General features: G+C 49.2%; 1 protein-coding gene across 1 annotated transcript in view; it reads right to left on the bottom strand.

Moving 5' to 3' along the window:
- The window catches only part of SPIDR (scaffold protein involved in DNA repair), a 667,795-nt gene that overhangs the window by 101,017 nt on the left and 546,403 nt on the right, over nt 1-20,375 (bottom strand). The window contains exon 12 of the mRNA XM_075353290.1: nt 3,531-3,618. Within this exon, the coding sequence (XP_075209405.1) occupies nt 3,531-3,618 (88 nt within the window). The remainder of the gene's footprint in view (nt 1-3,530; nt 3,619-20,375) is intronic.

Consider the following 20,375-nt stretch of genomic DNA (forward strand, 5'->3'; position numbering starts at 1 on the left):
GTCAATGGAGTGAAATCCCGCAGCGATGTGCGGAAAAGAAGTGACATGCACTTGTTTTTGCTGCGGGATTCCCGCAGCAAAACATGCAGCTGTAAAATTCCGCCCAGTGCGCACAGGATTTTTTTTCTCCATAGGATTTGCTGGTGATTCACTGCAGAGATGTTATGAACATTTTCTGCAGCGAAACATGCAGCAAATCCGCGGAAAATCCGCGGCAAAATCCGGTAAGTGCGCACATAGCCTTAAAAGGAATCTGTCAGCAGGTTTTTGCTATTTAATCTGAAGACATTAGGAAATGGGCACTGAAACAGAGATTTCAGGTATCTGTCATTTATTAGGCTGTGTGCTCTTTTTACTTAATTTATAGTTACTTAGGTTGAAAAAAGATTACCAGATAATTATCACTGCCAGGAATAAAGGGCATGTGAGTAGTTGTTAGACCACAGATAAGAAACTCACTGTTAATAGACAATGTACACAGAAAGCCATGGTGTGGGTGGGGTTAGCTTTCTGATCTCTACTGCATGATACATCTGAGAACTCTGTGTTAAAACTGCTGTGAGATCCTGTTCCTAAAAGGGGGGAATGCAAGGGATGGTTGTCTATGTGGCATTCCTATAGCACAGACATCACTTAAATACCTGGGAATTCATATAGGAAGAACGGTGGAATCAATTTACGAGATGAATTATGGCCCGCTAATTAGGAACATTATAGCACAACTAAAGGGATGGAAGGGTCTGCCTCTACCACTACTGGTAAGATGTCACCTGATAAAAATGATGAGCTTTCCTAGGCTATTGTACCCATTCCAGACGATCCCGATATTGATAAAACTGAGGGACGTAAATAGGCTCAACTCAGCGTATGCGGATTTTATATGGAGGGGAAGGAAACCTAGGATAAAGTTACGATCACTGATGAAGTCAACGGAGGAAGGAGGTCTTAGTTTCCCAGATGTTCGGGGTTATAACCTGGTGTGTATAATGAGACATGTGTTTGAATGGATGAGAGGAACGAGTAGGCACTCAGACTATGGCATGGAAGCCAATTATGCATCACCTTGGGATTTGGCGTCCATTTTACACTCCCCATTGTCCAGGGCGGATGGGCACATAAGGAACTCAATCTTATTCCGAGATACTATGCTAACATGGAAACTGGTAAGAAAGAAATTGGGGCTGTCATGGAAAGTATCTAAGTACTTAAATCCCTGGGCATCTCCGAACTTTCCCATGGGACGGGAAAATAAGCTATTTACTAGATGGAAAGAGAAGGGAGTCGAGAGAATGAAGGATGTCATGAATGTGGAGGAGAGAAGGTGGCTGACAGGGCGGGAAGTGCTTGACAAGTATGACCTTAATAGCTCACATATCATCCAATATGAACAATTGAAGCATGGAGTATTTGTAGATTTGGGTGAGCTTGGAAAGGAATTGAATAAGAGTTTGATTGATGAGCTTATGGAAAGTGATGTAGCAAGTGTAAATGTTTCCCAAATTTACCGAACATTTCGAGGAGTGCTAATATCCGGGGAGGATAGCCGAACTCTAACAGCGTGGGGGAAACAATTAAAAGGGCAGGAAGTGTAGGGAATATATTGAAGGGATGGGTACAGATGCGGAAACATGTTACCAATGAGAGATGGAGAGACACCCAATTTAGAATTTTACATAGGGCTATTATGGGCTTCAACATTCCGGGAAGAGATATGCGGTGTTCTAAATGTCAAAGAGAAAAAACAGATATGCTACATGGACTATGGGAGTGTAAGGAAATTCACAGGTTCTGGAATCAAGTTAGATTATTTGTCCAGGCAACATGGGGAATTTCTGGAAATCTAGAGCTAATGGTGTGGATTTTTCATTCCTTTGAGGGAGGAGTAAGAGGGGGATCGGATATGCCGGGAAAGAAGAAATATACAATAATACATGACGTAGCCATGATAGCCAAACGGTCCATCTTAAAACATTGGATACAAAGGGAGGGCCCATCCATAAAAGAGGTCATCGGTGAATTACATAATCTATTGAGGCTGGAGAAACTGGAAGCGGAAAGGGACAAAGACAGGTTGTCACCCAAGTTCTTTGGGAAATGGAGAAACTTCATTGAAAGTCAATTTACTCAGGGAGAAATAAATAATCTGATGATACCTTTTATACAATCGGAATGGTACCTTCTGAATGATATCCAGGACAACCTGGGTAAATTGAAAATCACGTAAGTGTGGGTTCCGGAGGGAATGGGAGACGAGATGCTAAGGTAGCAACAAGACGTGCCAGAAAATTTGGAAGCATTCGGGCTTGGCACAGGGGTTTAATGATTTTAATTGACTTGTATCGCGTATGTTATTTCTTAGTACTTTTGCCTTGGTTTAATAGAGATCATATCAAACAGATAAACAGTTTAAAATATCAAGTTGGGGCATCGCACCCTATTAAGTCACATATTGTCAGACAAATATTTTTCCTTGTGTAACCATGAACATCTTGTTATGTTTATAAAAAATTGGAAAAGTAATAAAAAGTTTTGGGAAAAAAAAACAAAAACTGCTATACTCTGTAAACTAATCATTGAAATCATGGCCTTTTTTCCTACATTATGCTGCTGTCAGATAAGGTAGGTAAAACCTGGTGACAGACTCCCTTAAAAAACATAGTGGTAACTAGAGATGAGCAAATTTAAACACATGGTATTGAACTCAACCTTAAAATTCGACAAAAATTAGGATTCTCCAAAATATGAATTTTTAGCAATTTGCTCCACGTGAATTCCGAGAACTAGCGGTTAACTGCTGCCGCTATTTTACTACATTTTAGAGGACCAGGCAAATCGTTAAAAATAAATAATACTACCTCAAGACTTCTCTACCTTGACACCACGCAGCCCGTCGTCTGCTCCTCTGCAACACTTTTTCCCCTTTTGATGTTATCCACATTCTCTGCGGCAGTTTGACTCCAGGCATCAGGCTCAGCATGACTTCAGACGTCACTGTGTGGCATACCATCGTGGTGAAAATCGTGACGTTTCAGAATGCATCGCCGAACAACGACACTTTGAACAGTGATGTCTGAGGTCTAGTCAAGCTGCAAACAAGTGCCTGGACTGAAGATATTGAAGAGAATGCGCGCAACTGGGAAGGGGAAAAGAAAATGACAGGAGGACCGTAGAGGTGAGTATTTAATTTTATTTTGTATTCTACATTTATTATGCTATGGTGTATAAGAGACAAAATAACATAATAAGGATCGTTCTAGTCATAAAGAATAACTTTGTGGCAAATTGAATCTCCCTGTAAAATACGCACGATTGGTAACTCCAAATCTTCCAAATCACATTTGATCAGCTGTAGTAGTAACACATGTGCTCTACCATTTCATTCACTGTAGATAGTCAGGTGGAGTATGACACTAACACATATGCATTTATACATGAGAAATATTTTTTTTCAACTTTTACCTGTAGGGAGGCAAATAATGCCCTGTTAGTAGATCAGAGTCTAGGATTAACAGATTTAATTTTTTCCTCACCTGTACTTGTTCTTGACTGTGACCGTGAATTTTTATGGGTATAAAAGGGGGCCACAAACTATCAATAAGACTGAAGAGCCCGGGAGCCCTGCAATAAGATCATTATTATCATCATCAGATATGTGTTGGCCAATAAGTCATTAAGAAAACACAAACAAACAATGTATCACAAGCATTATCACAACCTTAAAAGAAATAAGATATAGGAAATGTTTTCAAGGATTTCATGTGTAATTCTTTCAGCATCATAACATTAAAATGGAGTATCAGCATGTGTCCAGGATGAGAAGTCATGAGCTGCTCAAATTATATAACTCATTTCTAATCACAAGTGCTGTAACTATTCAATAAAAGGGTGGGTGTCAAAACATTTCAAATGCCCAGACAGTATTATACTAATGCAAACATTCTACAAGTAGATGACTTCTATTCTGCATTAGAACATTTTGTGGCATCAATCCACACTAAAAATAACCCCACTGCAATTTCCTCTCTCGGGAAGGCGTGCATTTTTCATACTGGAAAGAAAAGTGTTAAGCAGTCCTGCAGGCCATTATGTGCTGTCAGAATGCAGTGTTATCATTCCAGCATGTGCAGAGGTTTCCTCATACTCAGAGTGACACAACATGTAAATTAGCCATGTGCAAAGTGCTCCCTCATCCAGCATTCACTATGCCTTCATTGTCTCTCTTGGAGACGGAAGCTATGATACCTTATTACAAGACTAGAATAAGGCTCAGCAAGGAAAACATAAACCCAATCCTCTTTAGATCTATGCATTTCAATAGATATTTATGTTTTGCATCACCTCTCCTGAGAAAAGAACATGAAAGACCACACTGAAGCTACATTTTGGCTCAATGTTTAGGAAACTGATAATTTAATGGCTCAGAAAATGCTTTTATCAGATGATTTGTCTTTCTACTTCAAGAGTACAAAATGTCCATATGCATCTTCAAGACAAATTTTTTCATGTTGAACTGGACATAGAATATAATAGTGGCTGCAGAGCGTAATTAATATATATTTTTTTTAATTTGCCTCTCTGTTGTGAAGATATCAGCAATCAAAGAATTAGGCACCTAATGAGTTAAATATAAAAAGGTTAAGTCCAAATGGGTGGCATGTACTTCTCACTATATCATGACAACCAATCATAAGCAGGCAGGAACACTCAAAGAAAAGAAGAACATACCCCACAATAACTTACAGCAGGATTCTCAGTGTGTGATGAAATCATTCAGCTCTTATCTCCTGGTCTAACCTCCTGCATGAGAAAAGCCCCTGTCACACATAGCGAGATCGCTAACGAGATCGCTGAAATGTCACAGGTTTTGTGACGTATCAGCGACCTCGCCAGTGATATCGCTGCGTGTGACAAGCAGCAGCAAGCGATCAGGACCATTTTTTGCTTGTTGGTCTCCCGTTGTGCAGCACAAATAAGCGTGTTTGACAGCGGGAGACCAACGAGCGCCGGTTCTGAGTGTGCAGGGAGCCATCATTACACAGGTCGCTAGTGGCTGATAGCTGGTCGCTGTGAATATCTGCCTGATTGACAGCTCAACAGCGACCATGTAGCGACATTCCAGCGATCCCTGCCAGGTAAGATCGCTGGTGGGATCACTGGTACGTCGCTATGTGTAACAGGACCCCAAGAGTGAGGGGAAGGGGCAGTGCAGCAGAGTTTATATGTTTCCCATTACATGCCCTTCTATCAGCTCTTCTCCTTTCATAGCACTATCATCTATTCTGTACTGCCCCTCCCCCCACACTGTGTCTGAAGTGAGAGCTCAACGTTTCAATATCACACTTATCTCTGCTGTGCTCTGGCAACTTGTACTTGCTTTGCAGAGAGATCAGGCTGTCATTATGTCTCACACAGGAATAACCTGCCTGTTCTGGACTACTGCTGTGTCGGATGTCATGACATCTTGCTCTGATCTCTCTGCACAGTAATTATAAGTTGAACACAACAGACTTAAGTGTGCTACTGATACTTTGAGCTCTCACTTCAGGACACACAGTGTGGGGGAAGAGGCAGTACAGCAGAGATGACAGTGCTATTAAAGGAGAAGAGCTGATAGAAGTGTTTGTAATATGACACATCTAAACTCAGCTGCACATCCCCTCCCCTACACTCCCCTACAGTGACCTTAACTGGAAGGTGTTGGTCATTTGTGCTTTCTAATTATGCAGGAGGCTAGACCAGGAGACCAGGCAGTCTATCATACTGAGATCAGGGCTGTTTCACACAATGAAAAGGGTTTTGTAAGGTTTTAAAGGGCGCATTTTTCTTAGCTTTAAGTGTTGCTGCCTGCTTTTAATTGAGTAATATAGAGAGAAGAAGTACACATCACATTGGAAACTGTCTCATAGCAGCCAATTGGAGTTAAAAAAAATAAATATATCTTATTAGGTTCCAAATACTAGCTAAAATCTCTGCAAATAAGTGGCAAAATAAAAAAAAGTAGGATTTTTGTGTACTCACCGTAAAATCTCTTTCTCTGAGTCTTCATTGGGGGACACAGGACCATGGGTTATGCTGCTGTCACTAGGAGGCTGACACTAAGTAAACACAAAAAAGTTAGCTCCTCCCTAGCAGCATACACCCCGAGCCGGAGGCGGGCTCAGATCAGTTGGTGCACAAGCAGTAGGAGGAGTACCAGAATCACCATACATAAACACAAGTTGTAACTAAAACAGCCGTGCAAACAAGAGGTCTATGAACATAAGACCACTGAAAAAATAGCAGGCAAATGCAATTGAATCAACCAAAAAACCAAGCAGGGTGGGTGCTGTGTCCCCCAATGAAGACTCAGAGAAAGAGATTTTACGGTGAGTACACAAAAATCCTACTTTCTCTATCGTTTCATTGGGGGACACAGGACCATGGGACGTCCAAAAGCAGTCCCTGGGTGGGAATACCGAAAAACCCGCAGATAGGAAGAAAACAACAACCTCCCTCAGCGGGCTTGCACTATAATTGAATGCTGCCACCCTATTACAGGTGTGCAACTGCTGCCTGCAAGACCTTTCTCCCAAAAATAGCATCTGCCGATGCTTGGGTGTGAACTTGGTAGAACCTAGTAAAGGTATGCAGGCTAGACCAGGTGGCGGCCTTGCAGACCTGGTCGGCCGACGCCTGATGCCTAATCGCCCAAGAGGCTCCCACTGCGCGGGTAGAGTGCGCCTTTACCCCCCGCGGCGGAGACTTGTCCCGAATCCGATAGGCCTCTGATATGGCAGAACGGATCCATCTGGCAATTGTGGCCTTGGATGCCGATTCACCCCTCTTGGGACCAGAAGGGAGAACAAACAGACCATCTGACTTACGGAACGGCGCGGTTCTGGAGACATAAATTCTAAGTGCACGCACTAGGTCCAGGGTGTGCAAGGACCTCTCCAAGCTGTGAGAGGGGCCAGGACAGAAGGATGGAAGAACGATTTCTTCGTTAAGATGGAACGGGGAGACCACCTTTGGGAGAAAAGCGGGATCTGGCCGGAGAACCGCTTTGTCCTGGTGAAAAATCAAAAAGGGGGAACGACAAGAGAGAGCTGCCAGCTCTGACGTCCTGCGAATAGAAGTGATGGCAACAAGAAACACCACCTTCCAAGACAGGTAAGAAAGGGAAGATTCACGCAAGGGCTCGAATGGGGATCCTTGAAGTGACCCTAGGACTAGATTAAGGTCCCACGGTTCTAGAGGCCGACGGTACGGCGGAGCCAGGTGGGCCACTCCCTGGATGAAGGTCTTAACCTGTAGACGAGCGGCCAGTGGCTTCTGAAACAGGATTGATAACGCCGATATCTGGCCTTTTAGTGTTGCGAGCGAGAGACCCGCATCTAGGCCTGACTGCAAGAACGCCAGTAGGGAAGGAAGGGAGAAGGCGAGAGGAGAAGAAATATTCTGCTCTTCACACCACCTGAAGAAAACCTTCCACGTGCGGTGGTAAATCTTTGATGAAGATGGCTTCCTGGCCCTAATCATTGTCTGAATCACTTTTGAGGAAAAACCAGCCTTAGCTAGAACCCAGGATTCAATGGCCAGGCTGTCAAATTTAGGACCTGTGAGTTCTGATGGAAGAGAGGCCCCTGCTGCAGGAGATCTAGACGGTCTGGAAGGCGCCACGGAGCGTCTGCGAGGAGCTGAGTTAGTTCCGCGAACCATGCTCGCCTGGGCCAATCTGGAGCCACTAGGATGACCGGTATCCCTTCCGCCTTGATCTTCTTGAGGACCCTCGGAATTAGAGGGAGCGGAGGGAAGATGTACGGGAGACTGAACTGGCTCCATGACAGGGTGAGAGCGTCGACTCCTAAAGCCAAGCGGTCGCGGCACCGCGCTACAAAGTGCGGAACCTGACGGTTGAACCGTGAGGCCATTAGGTCCACGTCCGGAACTCCCCATCTGTCGCAGATCTGGTTGAAGACTTCCCGGTTGAGGGACCATTCTCCGGAGGCGAGGCCTTCCCTGCTGAGGAAGTCCGCCGCCCAATTGTCCACGCCTGGGATGTGTACCGCTGAGATCAGGGAGTGATGACACTCGGCCCAGTGCAAGATCTTCTTGACTTCTCGCATCGCCCCGACACTTCTTGTGCCGCCTTGGTGGTTGATGTACGCCACCGCCGTCGCATTGTCCGACTGGATCCTGACCGGGCAACCCTGTACTAGGTGCCGAAACTGCTGCAAGGCTAGCCGGACGGCTCTTATCTCCAAAATGTTGATCTGGAGGCAACTCTCTCTCGGTGACCATCGGCCCTGCGCTGTGTGATGTCGAAACACTGCTCCCCAGCCCTGGAGACTGGCGTCGGTGGTCACTATCTTCCAGTGGAGCGGGAGGAAAGACCTTCCTGATGCGAGGTTGCGTTGATTGAGCCACCAACGGAGGGAGTGGCGGGTCTCCGGCGAAAGATGAAACCTGCGGTCCAGAGAAAAGGGAGATCTGTCCCACTTCTTCAGCAAGGCCAGCTGGAGGGGCCGGAGATGGAACTGTGCAAAGGGTACCGCTTCCATCGCCGCCACCATACGACCGAGGACTCGCATGCCGAACCTGATGGACACTTGGCGCTGACGCCGGAGAGCGCGGAGCCCTCGTTGAAGGGAGGAGATCTTCTCCTGAGTGAGGAAAACTCGTCCTTGGATGGTATCGAATACCATGCCTAAAAAGGTGATCCGACGGACCGGGATCAGAGAGGACTTCCGATTTATCAGCCACCCTAACCGTGAAAGGGTGTCGATTGTGATCTGAACCCCAAGACGACAGTCCTCGAAGGAAGAGCCCTTTATCAATATATCGTCCAAGTACGGGATGACCATGACACCCCTGGCATGCAGGACGGACATGGCAGAAGCCATGATCTTCGTAAAGACCCTGGGCGCGGATGCGAGGCCGAATGGAAGAGCCGTGAACTGGAAGTGATCTTCCGCTATCGCAAAACGGAGGAACTGTTGGTGAGAGGTGGCTATCGGGACGTGAAGATAGGCGTCTTGAATATCCAGCGATGCCAGGAATTCGCCTACCTCCATGGACGCGATGACGGACCGGAGTGACTCCATTCAAAACGGCCGAGGTCTCACCGACCTGTTCAGAAGCTTTAGGTCGAGGACAGGACGGACAGAGCCGTCCTTTTTGGGGACCACGAAAAGGTTGGAATAGAACCCCTTGAAACGCTCTGCGGGAGGGACTGGTACCACGACTCCGGTTCGGAGGAGGGAGTCTATGGAGTGAAAGAACGCGCGAGCCCGCGCGGTAGACTCGGGAGGGCGAGATAGGAAAAAACGTCTCGGTGGCTTTGTTTCGAATTCTATTTTGTAGCCTGATGTGATGATCTCTCTGACCCAGGCATCGGCGGTCAGGGGGATCCACACATGCTGAAAACGAGACAGACGCTCTCCCACAAGTCTGGCGCTGTTGCGCGCCGACCACGAGTCACTTGGAGGAACGTCGGCGGTAACCAGAAGAGGATCTCGTGGACTGGCGGGGGCGTGAACGCCAGGCGGGATTGGTCTTGAATGACGGGGTCTTCCTGTCTCTCGGAGGAGAGCGGCTTTTTCGCTGCTGGGGATTGGAGCTGAAGCTGCGAAAGGACCGGAAACGAGCGGTGGGGCGCCGATTCTGGAAGCGCTTGGGGCGCAATTGGGGGAGAGATGTACTCTTTCCTCCCGTTGCATCGGAGATCAGCTGGTCCAGCCTATCTCCGAAGAGACGCTCCCCTAGGAAGAGCAGGGAAGTTAGTGACTTCTTAGAGGCCGCATCCGCGTTCCAGGACCGGAGCCAAAGGGCTCGACGGATGGCCACATTGTTGCTGGCGGCCTGGGTCGCGCAACTTGCAGACGCCAGGGCTGCATTGAGCAAGTACTCACCCGCGAGGGAAATCTGCGAGGCGATGGGAACCAGGTCCGGATTGGCAGGCATGGCGCGGAGACCGCCGCGTAGCGTGTCCGCCCAGGACATCAGGGCCTTCGCAACCCAAACCGAGGCGAAGGCCGGAGAGAGGGATGAGCCCGCTGCCTCGAAGGCGGAACGGGCCAACCTGTCAATAGTACGGTCCGTAGGGTCTTTGAGAGACGGACCGTTAGTGAGTGGAAGGACTGTGTGAGAAGACAGGCGGGAGATTGGGGGGTCGACCACAGGGGAACCTGCCCAATCCTTTCGAAGACCCTCAGGAAAGGGATAATGCAAATCAATGGACTTACCGCTGGTAAATACCTTGTCCGGCTGTTGTCTGTGGCTGCGCAGTAACTCAGCGAATTCTGGATGTCCGCTGAATGTGTTCTGGGCCCGCTTCACCCGCTTAAAGGAGACCTGGGTGCTCTGAGAGGAGACTGGGTCCACCTGTACCTTTAAGGTCTGGTTTACTGCTTCTATCAGGCTATTTACCATGCGCCGAATATCGGCCGCCTGCTCTGAGTCCTGCAGGGGTACCGCATCGGAATCATCCTCGGAGCAGTCAGAAGCCTCCCTGGAGGACTGACGGTCTGGACCTGGAGATGAAGGTGAAACCTGGGAAGAGTCTGAGGACGAGACCTGGCGGGTCCGTTTCTCAGCAGCAGAGGAGGACCCTGCAACGGGGCTCACCTGCTCCGGGGGCAATTGCGCCGGGTCTGCGGGAACCTGGGCGAGCGTCGGCAGCAGGCGTAGAGCTTGCGCGATGGTCCGAGAAGCCTCAGAGAGGGAATCTACGGACTGGGACAGGGACGCTAGCCAGTCGGGGGGAGGCGGGACGCAGTGCCCTGCAGCATATGGCGCTGTGGCGTCTGCGGTATCAGAAACGTCGGCTGCGGAGTCCTGCGGAGGCTGCGCGTCTGTAGAACAGACGGAGCATAGAGGGGCGTCCTGACCCTGGGAAAATTTGGAGCTGCAGGAGGAGCATGCAAAAAATAGTGCAAAGGGGGCCTGCTTGGCTTGGGTGGGCTTAGCCTTAGGCATGGTGCAAACAGGTACTCTCCCTGGTGGCTGCTAGGAAGGAGACAGGAGAGGGTTAACTCGTCCCTAAACTCAGAGAATGCTACCTAGTGAGGGCTACTCCTTAGGAGCAGAGCTTACCCAGGTCCTGCGTGCTGCCCACCAGTCCAGAAGTGGAGTCCAGGAATGAGCTGGCCAGAAAAATCAGAACGCCGGCGCGCTGCAGCCTCAGGGGACCAGAGGCAGGCTAAAATGGCGAGGGGACGCTGGAGGAGGCTGGGGGAGGAGCAGGATTCCGGCGCGAAAAAAACGGAGGATTCAGAGCCCCCACCATCAGCCAGGAGGCAGAGCAGTGGGAGGAACAGAGGGAGACGACCGGCGGCCAATAGCGCTGCAGCGGGGGCGTGGCTAGGACGCAGGAGCGACTAGGCCGAAGCCGGGGACTAAATTTATGGAGAGGGCCGGGGGAAAGTGCAGGAAAGGTCGGTCCTACCTGCAATCGGCGGCGCCGGCCCAGCGATTCACCCCTCTTGGATGCGGTGCAGGCAGGGCTCCCTGGCCCTGCCTGAGAACAGCGCTGCTCGTCCAGGAAGGCTCCGGGGGAGAGCGTGCTGCAGGCAGGGTAGTGGACATCATGATGGGGGTAGACAGCCCCCTTCAGGAGAATGCAGCGTGACAGGGCCCCATCTAACACACACGCTGCGGCAGTTCCATCCCTGCTGTACTCCCCTGTACGTCCTTTGGGGTGATACCTCAGGGCGAATCAGGGGTGCCCACAAAACAACCTGCCCACACGCGCACCCCCGGGAGTGGTACCACGGGGACGGGCGGGGGAGAGGGCCCCGAAGTCTCAAGCCCCTGCGACCCTGGGGAGCGGTACCCATGGGGCTGCGGAGGATGAGTGAAGCGAATACCTGCAGAGAAGAAGACGACAGGTATGAGAGTGATGAGCGGCGCCGAAATAAAAGAAAAAAGCGCAAAAAAATACATGGCTGAGGGGGGCCGAGACGGCCCACATCAGCCTCCTACGACACTAAGCTAAAAACTGATCTGAGCCCGCCTCCGGCTCGGGGTGTATGCTGCTAGGGAGGAGCTAACTTTTTTGTGTTTACTTAGTGTCAGCCTCCTAGTGACAGCAGCATAACCCATGGTCCTGTGTCCCCCAATGAAACGATAGAGAAACAAAGTTTTATTCCACTTAGCAGCCAATATTACAACATGTAATTTAGTGAAAGGCTCTCTTTAATGGGAACCTCTCAGCAAATTCATGCAGATCAAATCACAAGCAGAATAAATCATGAGCTTGTGGCGTAATTGCAGCCAGATATATTTTTCTCCGAAACGACCTGGCATTTCAGAGAAAATATAATTTGCAGATTTATCCGGGGACCAAAGCCAGAGACTAGACTAGTCTAGTGCCACTCTTGGATGGCTTCTCCTAGCGCTGCTCCCATAACGAGAGACCTGGAGCAGCGCTGGACTAGTCTCATTTGTTCCTATAGTTCGTGGCACATCTTAAAACTATACCTTCATGGAAACACCTGGACTTTTAGAAGACAAAACATACCTGGCTGAAATCATGCAATGAGTCTCTGATTCATGCTGCTGATTGTTAGGACAGCATGAATCAACTGACAGGTTCCCTTTAAATACAGACTGCAGACTATTGTGGAAATCTATAGAAAACGTCCACCTGCATAGGACAGAGTGACTTAAATCACAATATGAAATCAGAGAAATGTAGACATTTAGCATTTGAAAAGAATCTCTCAGCAAGTTTTGCTACCTCATCTGAGAGTAGCATGATGTAGGCAAAGAGATCCTGAATCCAAAGATGTATCACTTAGATTACTATGTGCAGCACTATCACACAATCAGAATGTTTAGATATAGCCATCTAGCAGAGCTGAGAGAGCTTCCCCACCACTACCAAGATCTCAATAGAGATTGTACATTGACAGTGAGGTGTCAATCACAGGAGGGGGCGTGTCAGACTGCCTTGGGCGTGACTTTGTAGTTCCCAATAATGATCAGGGTCCTGCTGCTGAAACAAACATAGCAAACAACAGATCAGACTGTGACAAGACAAGAATCCCTGAATTTGCGGTATTTACCCATGTACAATGCTGGCTTCAGCTTACATAGAAAAACATGCTAAAAGATTCCCTTTAATATACAGATATGTGGTGTGGTTTAAAATGAGTATTTATGCTATGGATGTGGCTACTTGGCTAGTAAGCTTGCAGGGCTTCAGAGCCCCGTTCTTTGGATTGATAAGGGTCACAGAGATCAGGGAGATATTTCCTACAATACCGAGAGAGACTAAAGCTGGGTTCACACATAGCGACAGCGACAACGACATCGCTGTTACGTCACCATTTTCTGTGACGTAACAGCGACCTTGTAAGTCGCTGTTATGATCGCTGCTTAGCTGTCAAACACAGCGACGCAGCAGCGATCATAACGTCGCTACATGTGCAGAGAGCAGGGAGCCGCGCACACTGCTTAGCGCTGGCTCCTTGCTCTCCTAGCTACAGTTCACATCGGGTTAATTAACCCGATGTGTACTGCAGCTACATGTCACAGTGCAGAGAGCAGGGAGCCGCGCACACTGCTTAGCGCTGGCTCCTTGCTCTCCTAGCCTCCGTACACATAGGGTTAATTACCCGATGTGTACTGCAGCTACATGTGCACAGAGCAGGAGTCGGCACTAGCAGCAAGAGCGGCGGAGGCTGGTAACGAAGGTAAATATCAGGTAACCAGGGAAAGGTCTTCCCTTGGTTACCCGATGTTTACAGTGGTTACAGCTTTCCGCAGCTGCCAGACGCCGGCTCCTGCTCGCTTCATTTCGTCGCTCTCTCGCTGTCACACACAGCGATGTGTGCTTCACAGCGGGAGAGCGACGACGAAAAAATGAAGCAGGACATTCAGCAACCAGCAACGACCTCACAGCAGGGGCCAGCTCGTTGCTGGATGTCACACACAGCGACGGGACGTCGCTGCAACGTCACAGAAAATGGTGACGTAGCAGCGACGTCGTTGTCGTCGTCGCTGTGTGTGACACCACCTTAACTTCCATTCTTGGTAAAAACCCTTTGAAACTTACCTGTCACCAGATTTCACAATACAAACTATATACCGTATTTTTCAGACTATAAGAAGCACTTTTTTCCCCTTAAATATGGGATTAAAATGGGGATATGTCTTATATCCTGAATGGCTGAATGACTAGCTGTGGTGGGTTATGGGGGCGACAATGGTGGAAGAGAGTTACAGTAGGCAGGAGCAGGGTTGCCATTCAAGGAAGCTTGCGGCGTAAGGAGTAGGGCAATGCTTTGGGCCCTAAGCTTGGAAGAGGGGGTGTCCCGATGGTGCAAAGCAAGGGCAGCAGGAGCAGAGTATGTAACTTTGATTTCTCTAACTTCTCCGGTTTTCTTACTGTAAGCTCCGGTAAAGTCAATGTTGCATAAATAAATAGTATCCAGGGTGGATGAATCCACCCAGGTAGCAAGATACCTTGGTATCTCACAGTAGAAATAGTATAGGGAGCAGTAAAACAATATTAAAACATAACCTTTAATAGGATCGGATAAAAACTTTTGAACTAAACAAAAACGTGCTCATATAAAACACACTGTCAGTTTAGCAGTGGATATGTGGCAACCTACATCACAGAAAATATACTCTATGAATGCCACTTGTTCAGTCAGTCAGTGTTCCCAGCTGGAATTGGTGGGGGACCCTCTATTTAGTAGTTCTATCTTTGGACATTGTGGTGCACGTCTCCCCTGATGAGCCGACAGCGGTGAAACGCGTAGGGCGGCACCGGAACCAATGTGGAGCAGTCACAGTTTAGGGACAGCTGTGGACTGCCAGGGGCGTAACGATCGCGGTCGCAGAGGTCGCCACTGCGACCGGGCCCGCAGGGTTATAGGGGCCCGGCAGCCGCTCTGCAGAGCCGGCTGCCGGGCCCCTATGTGTAGTGCCGCTATGTAGTGGCCGACTGCGCGACAGTTAGGGGGCCGGCCTGTGAGTCAGGGGGGCCCAGTGTCTGCAGGGGGGCAGAGGGGCCCCTGACCTGGAGAGGCCACCAGGCGTTCCTGACCTGCTGCAGAGGAGATGTGCTCCTGCACGGCAGACGGAAACCATCCCTACCAGGACCTGCGATGATGTCACGCCCATGTGACTGTGTGGGAGGAGACACAGGATGCCGGGGAGAAAGCAGGAGAAGATACTTCAAACACATGAGTGGTAATGAGAAAAGAGGGGACATGAGGGGAGGGGGCGGCTGCAGGGTGAGTGGCATATGAGGGCTGCAGACTGTGACAGAAGCATGTGAAGGGTGCAGAGTGTTTGAGAGGGGTAAGTTGGGGTACGGGCAGGGTGAGATATGTGGGTCAGGGTGTGTGTGTGATATGGGGGTGCAGGCTGTATAGGGAGCAGGGTGTGTGACATATGGGGGCAGGGGCGTAACTACCGCAGTCGCAGGGGTCAGAAGGAGCAGAGAGGTACTTGTTTTTTTATTTTGCTGGCTGCATGACACATATAGGCCCGGGGAAGCTGCCTGCATGATAAATGGCGGCCCTGGTGGGGCTGGCTGGCAGGCTGCATTACACATAGAAGCCCTGGGGGCTGGCTGCATGACACATGGAGGCCCTGGGGGGGCTGGCTGCATGACACATGGAGGCCCTGGGGGGGGCTGGCTGCATGACACATGGAGGCCCTGGGGGGGCTGGCTGCATGACACATATAGGCCTGGGGAAGCTGCCTGCATGATACATGGCGGCCCTGGTGGGGCTGGCTGGCAGGCTGCATTACACATAGAAGCCCTGGGGGCTGGCTGCATGACACATGGAGGCCCTGGGGGGGGGGCTGGCTGCATGACACATGGAGGCCCTGGGGGGGCTGGCTGCATGACACATGGAGGCCCTGGGGGGGCTGGCTGCATGACACCTGGGGGGGCTGGCTGCATGACACATGGAGGCCCTGGGGGGGCTGGCTGCATGACACATGGAGGCCCTGGGGGGCTGGCTGCATGACACATGGAGGTTCTGGGGGCTGGCTGCATGACACATGGAGGCCCTGGGGGGGCTGGCTGCATGACACATGGAGGCCCTGGGGGGGCTGGCTGCATGACACATGGAGGCCCTGGGGGGGATGGCTGCATGACACATGGAGGCCCTGGGGGGGCTGGCTGCATGACACATTGGGGGGGCTGGCTGCATGACACATGGAGGCCCTGGGGGGGCTGGCTGCATGACACATGGAGGCACTGGGGGGGCCGGCTGCATGACACATGGAGGCCCTGGGGGGGCTGGCTGCATGACACATATAGGCCCGGGGGAAGCTGGCTGCATTACACATGGAGACCCTGGTGGGGCTGGCTGCATGACACCTGGTGGGGCTGGCTGCATGACACCTGGTGGGGCTGGCTGCATGACACATGGAGGCCCTGGTGGGACTGGCTGCATAATACATGGAGGCCTGGGGGTGCTGGCTGCATGACACATGGAGGTCTATGGGACTGCATAATAAACATGAAGGACACCTTATACATAGACTATAGCAGCGCATTATACATGGAGGTCTATGGGGCTGCATTATAATACATATAGGACTATGGGGGCTACATTGTAATATATGGAGGACTATGGAGGCTACCTTACACATGGTCTGTGGGGGTGCATTATAAAGCATGGGGGACTGTGGTGCAGTATAAAATATGGAGAACTATGGGAAATGCATTATAATACATGGAGGACTATGGGAAATGCATTATAATACATGGAGGACTATGGGAAATGCATTATAATACATGGGGGACTATGGAGGCGCATTCTAATATATGAAGGGTTATGTGGGAACCTTTATACTATATGGAAGGCTATGTGGGGGCCATTATAGTATTTGGAGAACTATATATGAGGGAGGAAAAAGATACAAGTATGGGATGGGAATGTTTTGTGCTGAGGGAAAAGGGCTCTTCCCATGCTCTGCTATACATCTCTCAGCACCCAGCTTTCCCATACTCTGCTATACATCTCTCAGCACCCAGCTTTCCCATGCTCTGCTATACATCTCTCAGCACCCAGCTTTCCCATGCTCTGCTATACATCTTCTCTCAGCACCCAGCTTTCCCATGCTCTGCTATACATCTCTCAGCACCCAGCTTTCCCATACTCTGCTATACATCTCTCAGCACCCAGCTTTCCCATGCTCTGCTATACATCTCTCAGCACCCAGCTTTCCCATGCTCTGCTATACATCTTCTCTCAGCACCCAGCTTTCCCATGCTCTGCTATACATCTTCTCTCAGCACCCAGCTTTCCCATGCTCTGCTATACATCTCTCAGCACCCAGCTTTCCCATGCTCTGCTATACATCTCTCAGCACCCAGCTTTCCCATGCTCTGCTATACATCTCTCAGCACCCAGCTTTCCCATGCTCTGCTATACATCTTCTCTCAGCACCCAGCTTTCCCATGCTCTGCTATACATCTTCTCTCAGCACCCAGCTTTCCCATGCTCCGCTATACATCTCTCAGCACCCAGCTTTCCCATGCTCTGCTATACATCTTCTCTCAGCACCCAGCTTTCCCATGCTCTGCTATACATCTCTCAGCACCCAGCTTTCCCATACTCTGCTATACATCTTCTCTCAGCACCCAGCTTTCCCATGATCTGCTATACATCTCTCAGCACCCAGCTTTCCCATGCTCTGATATGGGAAAGCTGGGTGCTGAGGGAAAGATGTATGACAGAGCATGGGAAAGCTGGGTGCTGATAGAGGGATTTTAGATCATGGGAAACCTGGGTGCTGTGGGTAAAAGCCAAGTGTCAGCATCATTATCCCGTACCCTAAGTGTTGTGTACATGGGGGGGGGCCCCGGTCCAAAGTTTGCACCAGGGCCCATCAAACTCTAGTTACGCCACTGTGGACTGCCCTTGTAAGGGCGGGAGCTTTTGGGTCGAGGGCTAGTGGGTTCCTACCATATGAGGCCCTGCTCCTAACCCCTTTTTCTCTGGTGTTCCTACCATATGAGGCCCTGCTCCTAACCCCTTTTTCTCTGACTAGGACAGACCCTTTTTCCTGTCGGAGGTGATCGACCGGATGTGGTGAGATCAGCCTATGGCTGAATGAGATTTTTTTCTGCGTTTATGAGCATTGTCCATCCAGTATTCTAGTGATCTCTCTCCCCATTGGGAGGAGAACAAGTGGCGTTCATAGAGTATCTTTTCTGTGATATAGGTTGCCACATATCTACTGCTAAACTGACAGTGTGTTTTATATGAGCACGTTTTTGTTTAGTTCAAAAGTTTTTATCCGATCCTTTCACTGCTCCCTATAATAAAGTCAATGTCGCACATCGGCTAGTTAACTAGATGTTTATCCAAAATGAATATTCAGTGTTCCCCATACAAATAATGCCGCCCACCTGTCAGCACCTGCGTCAGTGATATTAAATCTAAAATGAGTATTCACTGCTCCCCATGCCCATAATCCTGCCACCGATGTCAGTGATAGCCAATGACTGTGAAGATTTTTACTATCACTGACACTGGCACCAAGAGGTGGGTAGGATTATGGGTGGGGGGAGCAGTGAATATTCATTTTGGATTCAAATCTGCTTTACTTGCCAGCGCACAAAACTGAATTTACCAGAGCTTACAGCAAGGAAACTGGAGAGGGTAGAGCAATAAAAGTTACATATCCTGAAAGGACTGCCTAAGTCCTACTTCAGGATACCATTAGTAAGGTACCAAAAAATTAACCTGACAGATTCCTTTAAACAGAGGCTAATTCCACTAGAGTGATACCTGTCAAAGTGGCATTGCAGCTGTTGCAAAACTACAACTCCCCTCATGCTTGGACAGGTTGAGATGATGGGAGCTGTAGTTTTGCAACAGTTGCAGAGCCACACAGGTTGTGCAAAACTGCTGTCCACATACAAGAGTGTTGCACAACTTGTGTCCCTTCAGCAGCAGATCTCCCCCATAACAATTTTAGAAGCAGATCCCCCATATCAATGTAAAGCTGCAGCAGTCTTCCCCATAAAAGTGTCAGCATTATTAAATATTTTACCACATTTTTTGCTTCAATTTTTTTTCCCAATTTCCCTCCTCTAAAACCTAGGTGCATTTTATGGTCCGATACGTCATAGTCTGAAAAATACGGTACAGTATTAAATAGATCACTTAGACCTGACAAGTGTGGTGTAAATACTTAATATTGACATTAAAATAAGCATTTAATAAAGCTAGATCTAATTTTAAAGGATTACCATATTTTTCGCTTTATAAGACGCACCTGATTATAAGACGCACCCCCAAATTTGGTGAAGGAAAAGAGTTTTTTTTTAATGTTAAATGGGGTCCATCTTATAATGCCAGTGTCCGTCTAACAAATCATATAGGGTATATGTCCCTTATAGCCCCACCATCCTAAAATTAGCCCCCCTTAATCTGGATATGGCCCCCTTATATTGAATATAGCCCCCTTGTGCTGGGACACGTCCCCCTGTGCTGCCCATGGCCCCTATAGATGGCACATCTCCCCTGTGTTTGATATGGCCCCCATACAGCTGCCCATGGCCACTATAGATGGCACATCTCCCCTGTGTTTGATATGGCCCCCATACAGCTGCCCATGGCCCCTATAGATGGCACATCTCCCCTGTGTTAGATATCGCCCCCATGCTGCTGCCCATAATAAAATAAAACACTCTTTCCTTACCTCCTCAGCGCTGTCCCTCCTCTGTCTCCCACCTCGCAGTTGAGCTCCGGCTTCCACTACTTCCTGGTTCTTGCTGCCGGTCATGTGATCGGCACGGCAGAGTGATGATATCTCTGCGTGCCTTATCACAGACAACAGCAGCAGGAGACCGGAGATCAGCCTGTAGGTAAGTAAAGCTCTTTTATTTTACTATGGGCAGCAGCACAGGGGCCATATCTAACACAGGGGGGGGATCATGTGCGATCAAAGGGAGCACAGGCAGATATAATATGCCCCGCTGCCCCAGCCCCTCAGCGCGATGCAATTTCAGCACCACACTGATGGACAGCGGCTGTGCATATTATATGAGCGGGAGCAGGAGATCTAACACTGCCACTCCCAGCTTTCCCTGCCCCCAGCAGTACTGCAGAGCGGACCCTGCAGTATATATATATACCCCCCCCCGTATATTCGGTTTATAAGACGCACCCCCAGTTTTTAACTCCAATTTGTTGCTACACTTTATGTGAAGCAGAAATCTAAAATTGTATTAAAAACTTTTAGATAGTGAGTTTGTGTTGCTAGTTCCTAGGGTGCCTATACCATGGTAAGTGGGTGTTACTAAAGCCTTCCACATGTGCACATTTCCAAGTATAAGTAATGATCACAGGATCAGCAAACGCAAAACTAGAGAAACGAGAGAGAGGGGAGGGGCGATGAGATAATCGTAC

The sequence above is a fragment of the Anomaloglossus baeobatrachus genome, chromosome 6 (genome assembly GCF_048569485.1).
Source record: "Anomaloglossus baeobatrachus isolate aAnoBae1 chromosome 6, aAnoBae1.hap1, whole genome shotgun sequence".
Lineage (NCBI taxonomy): Eukaryota > Metazoa > Chordata > Amphibia > Anura > Aromobatidae > Anomaloglossus > Anomaloglossus baeobatrachus.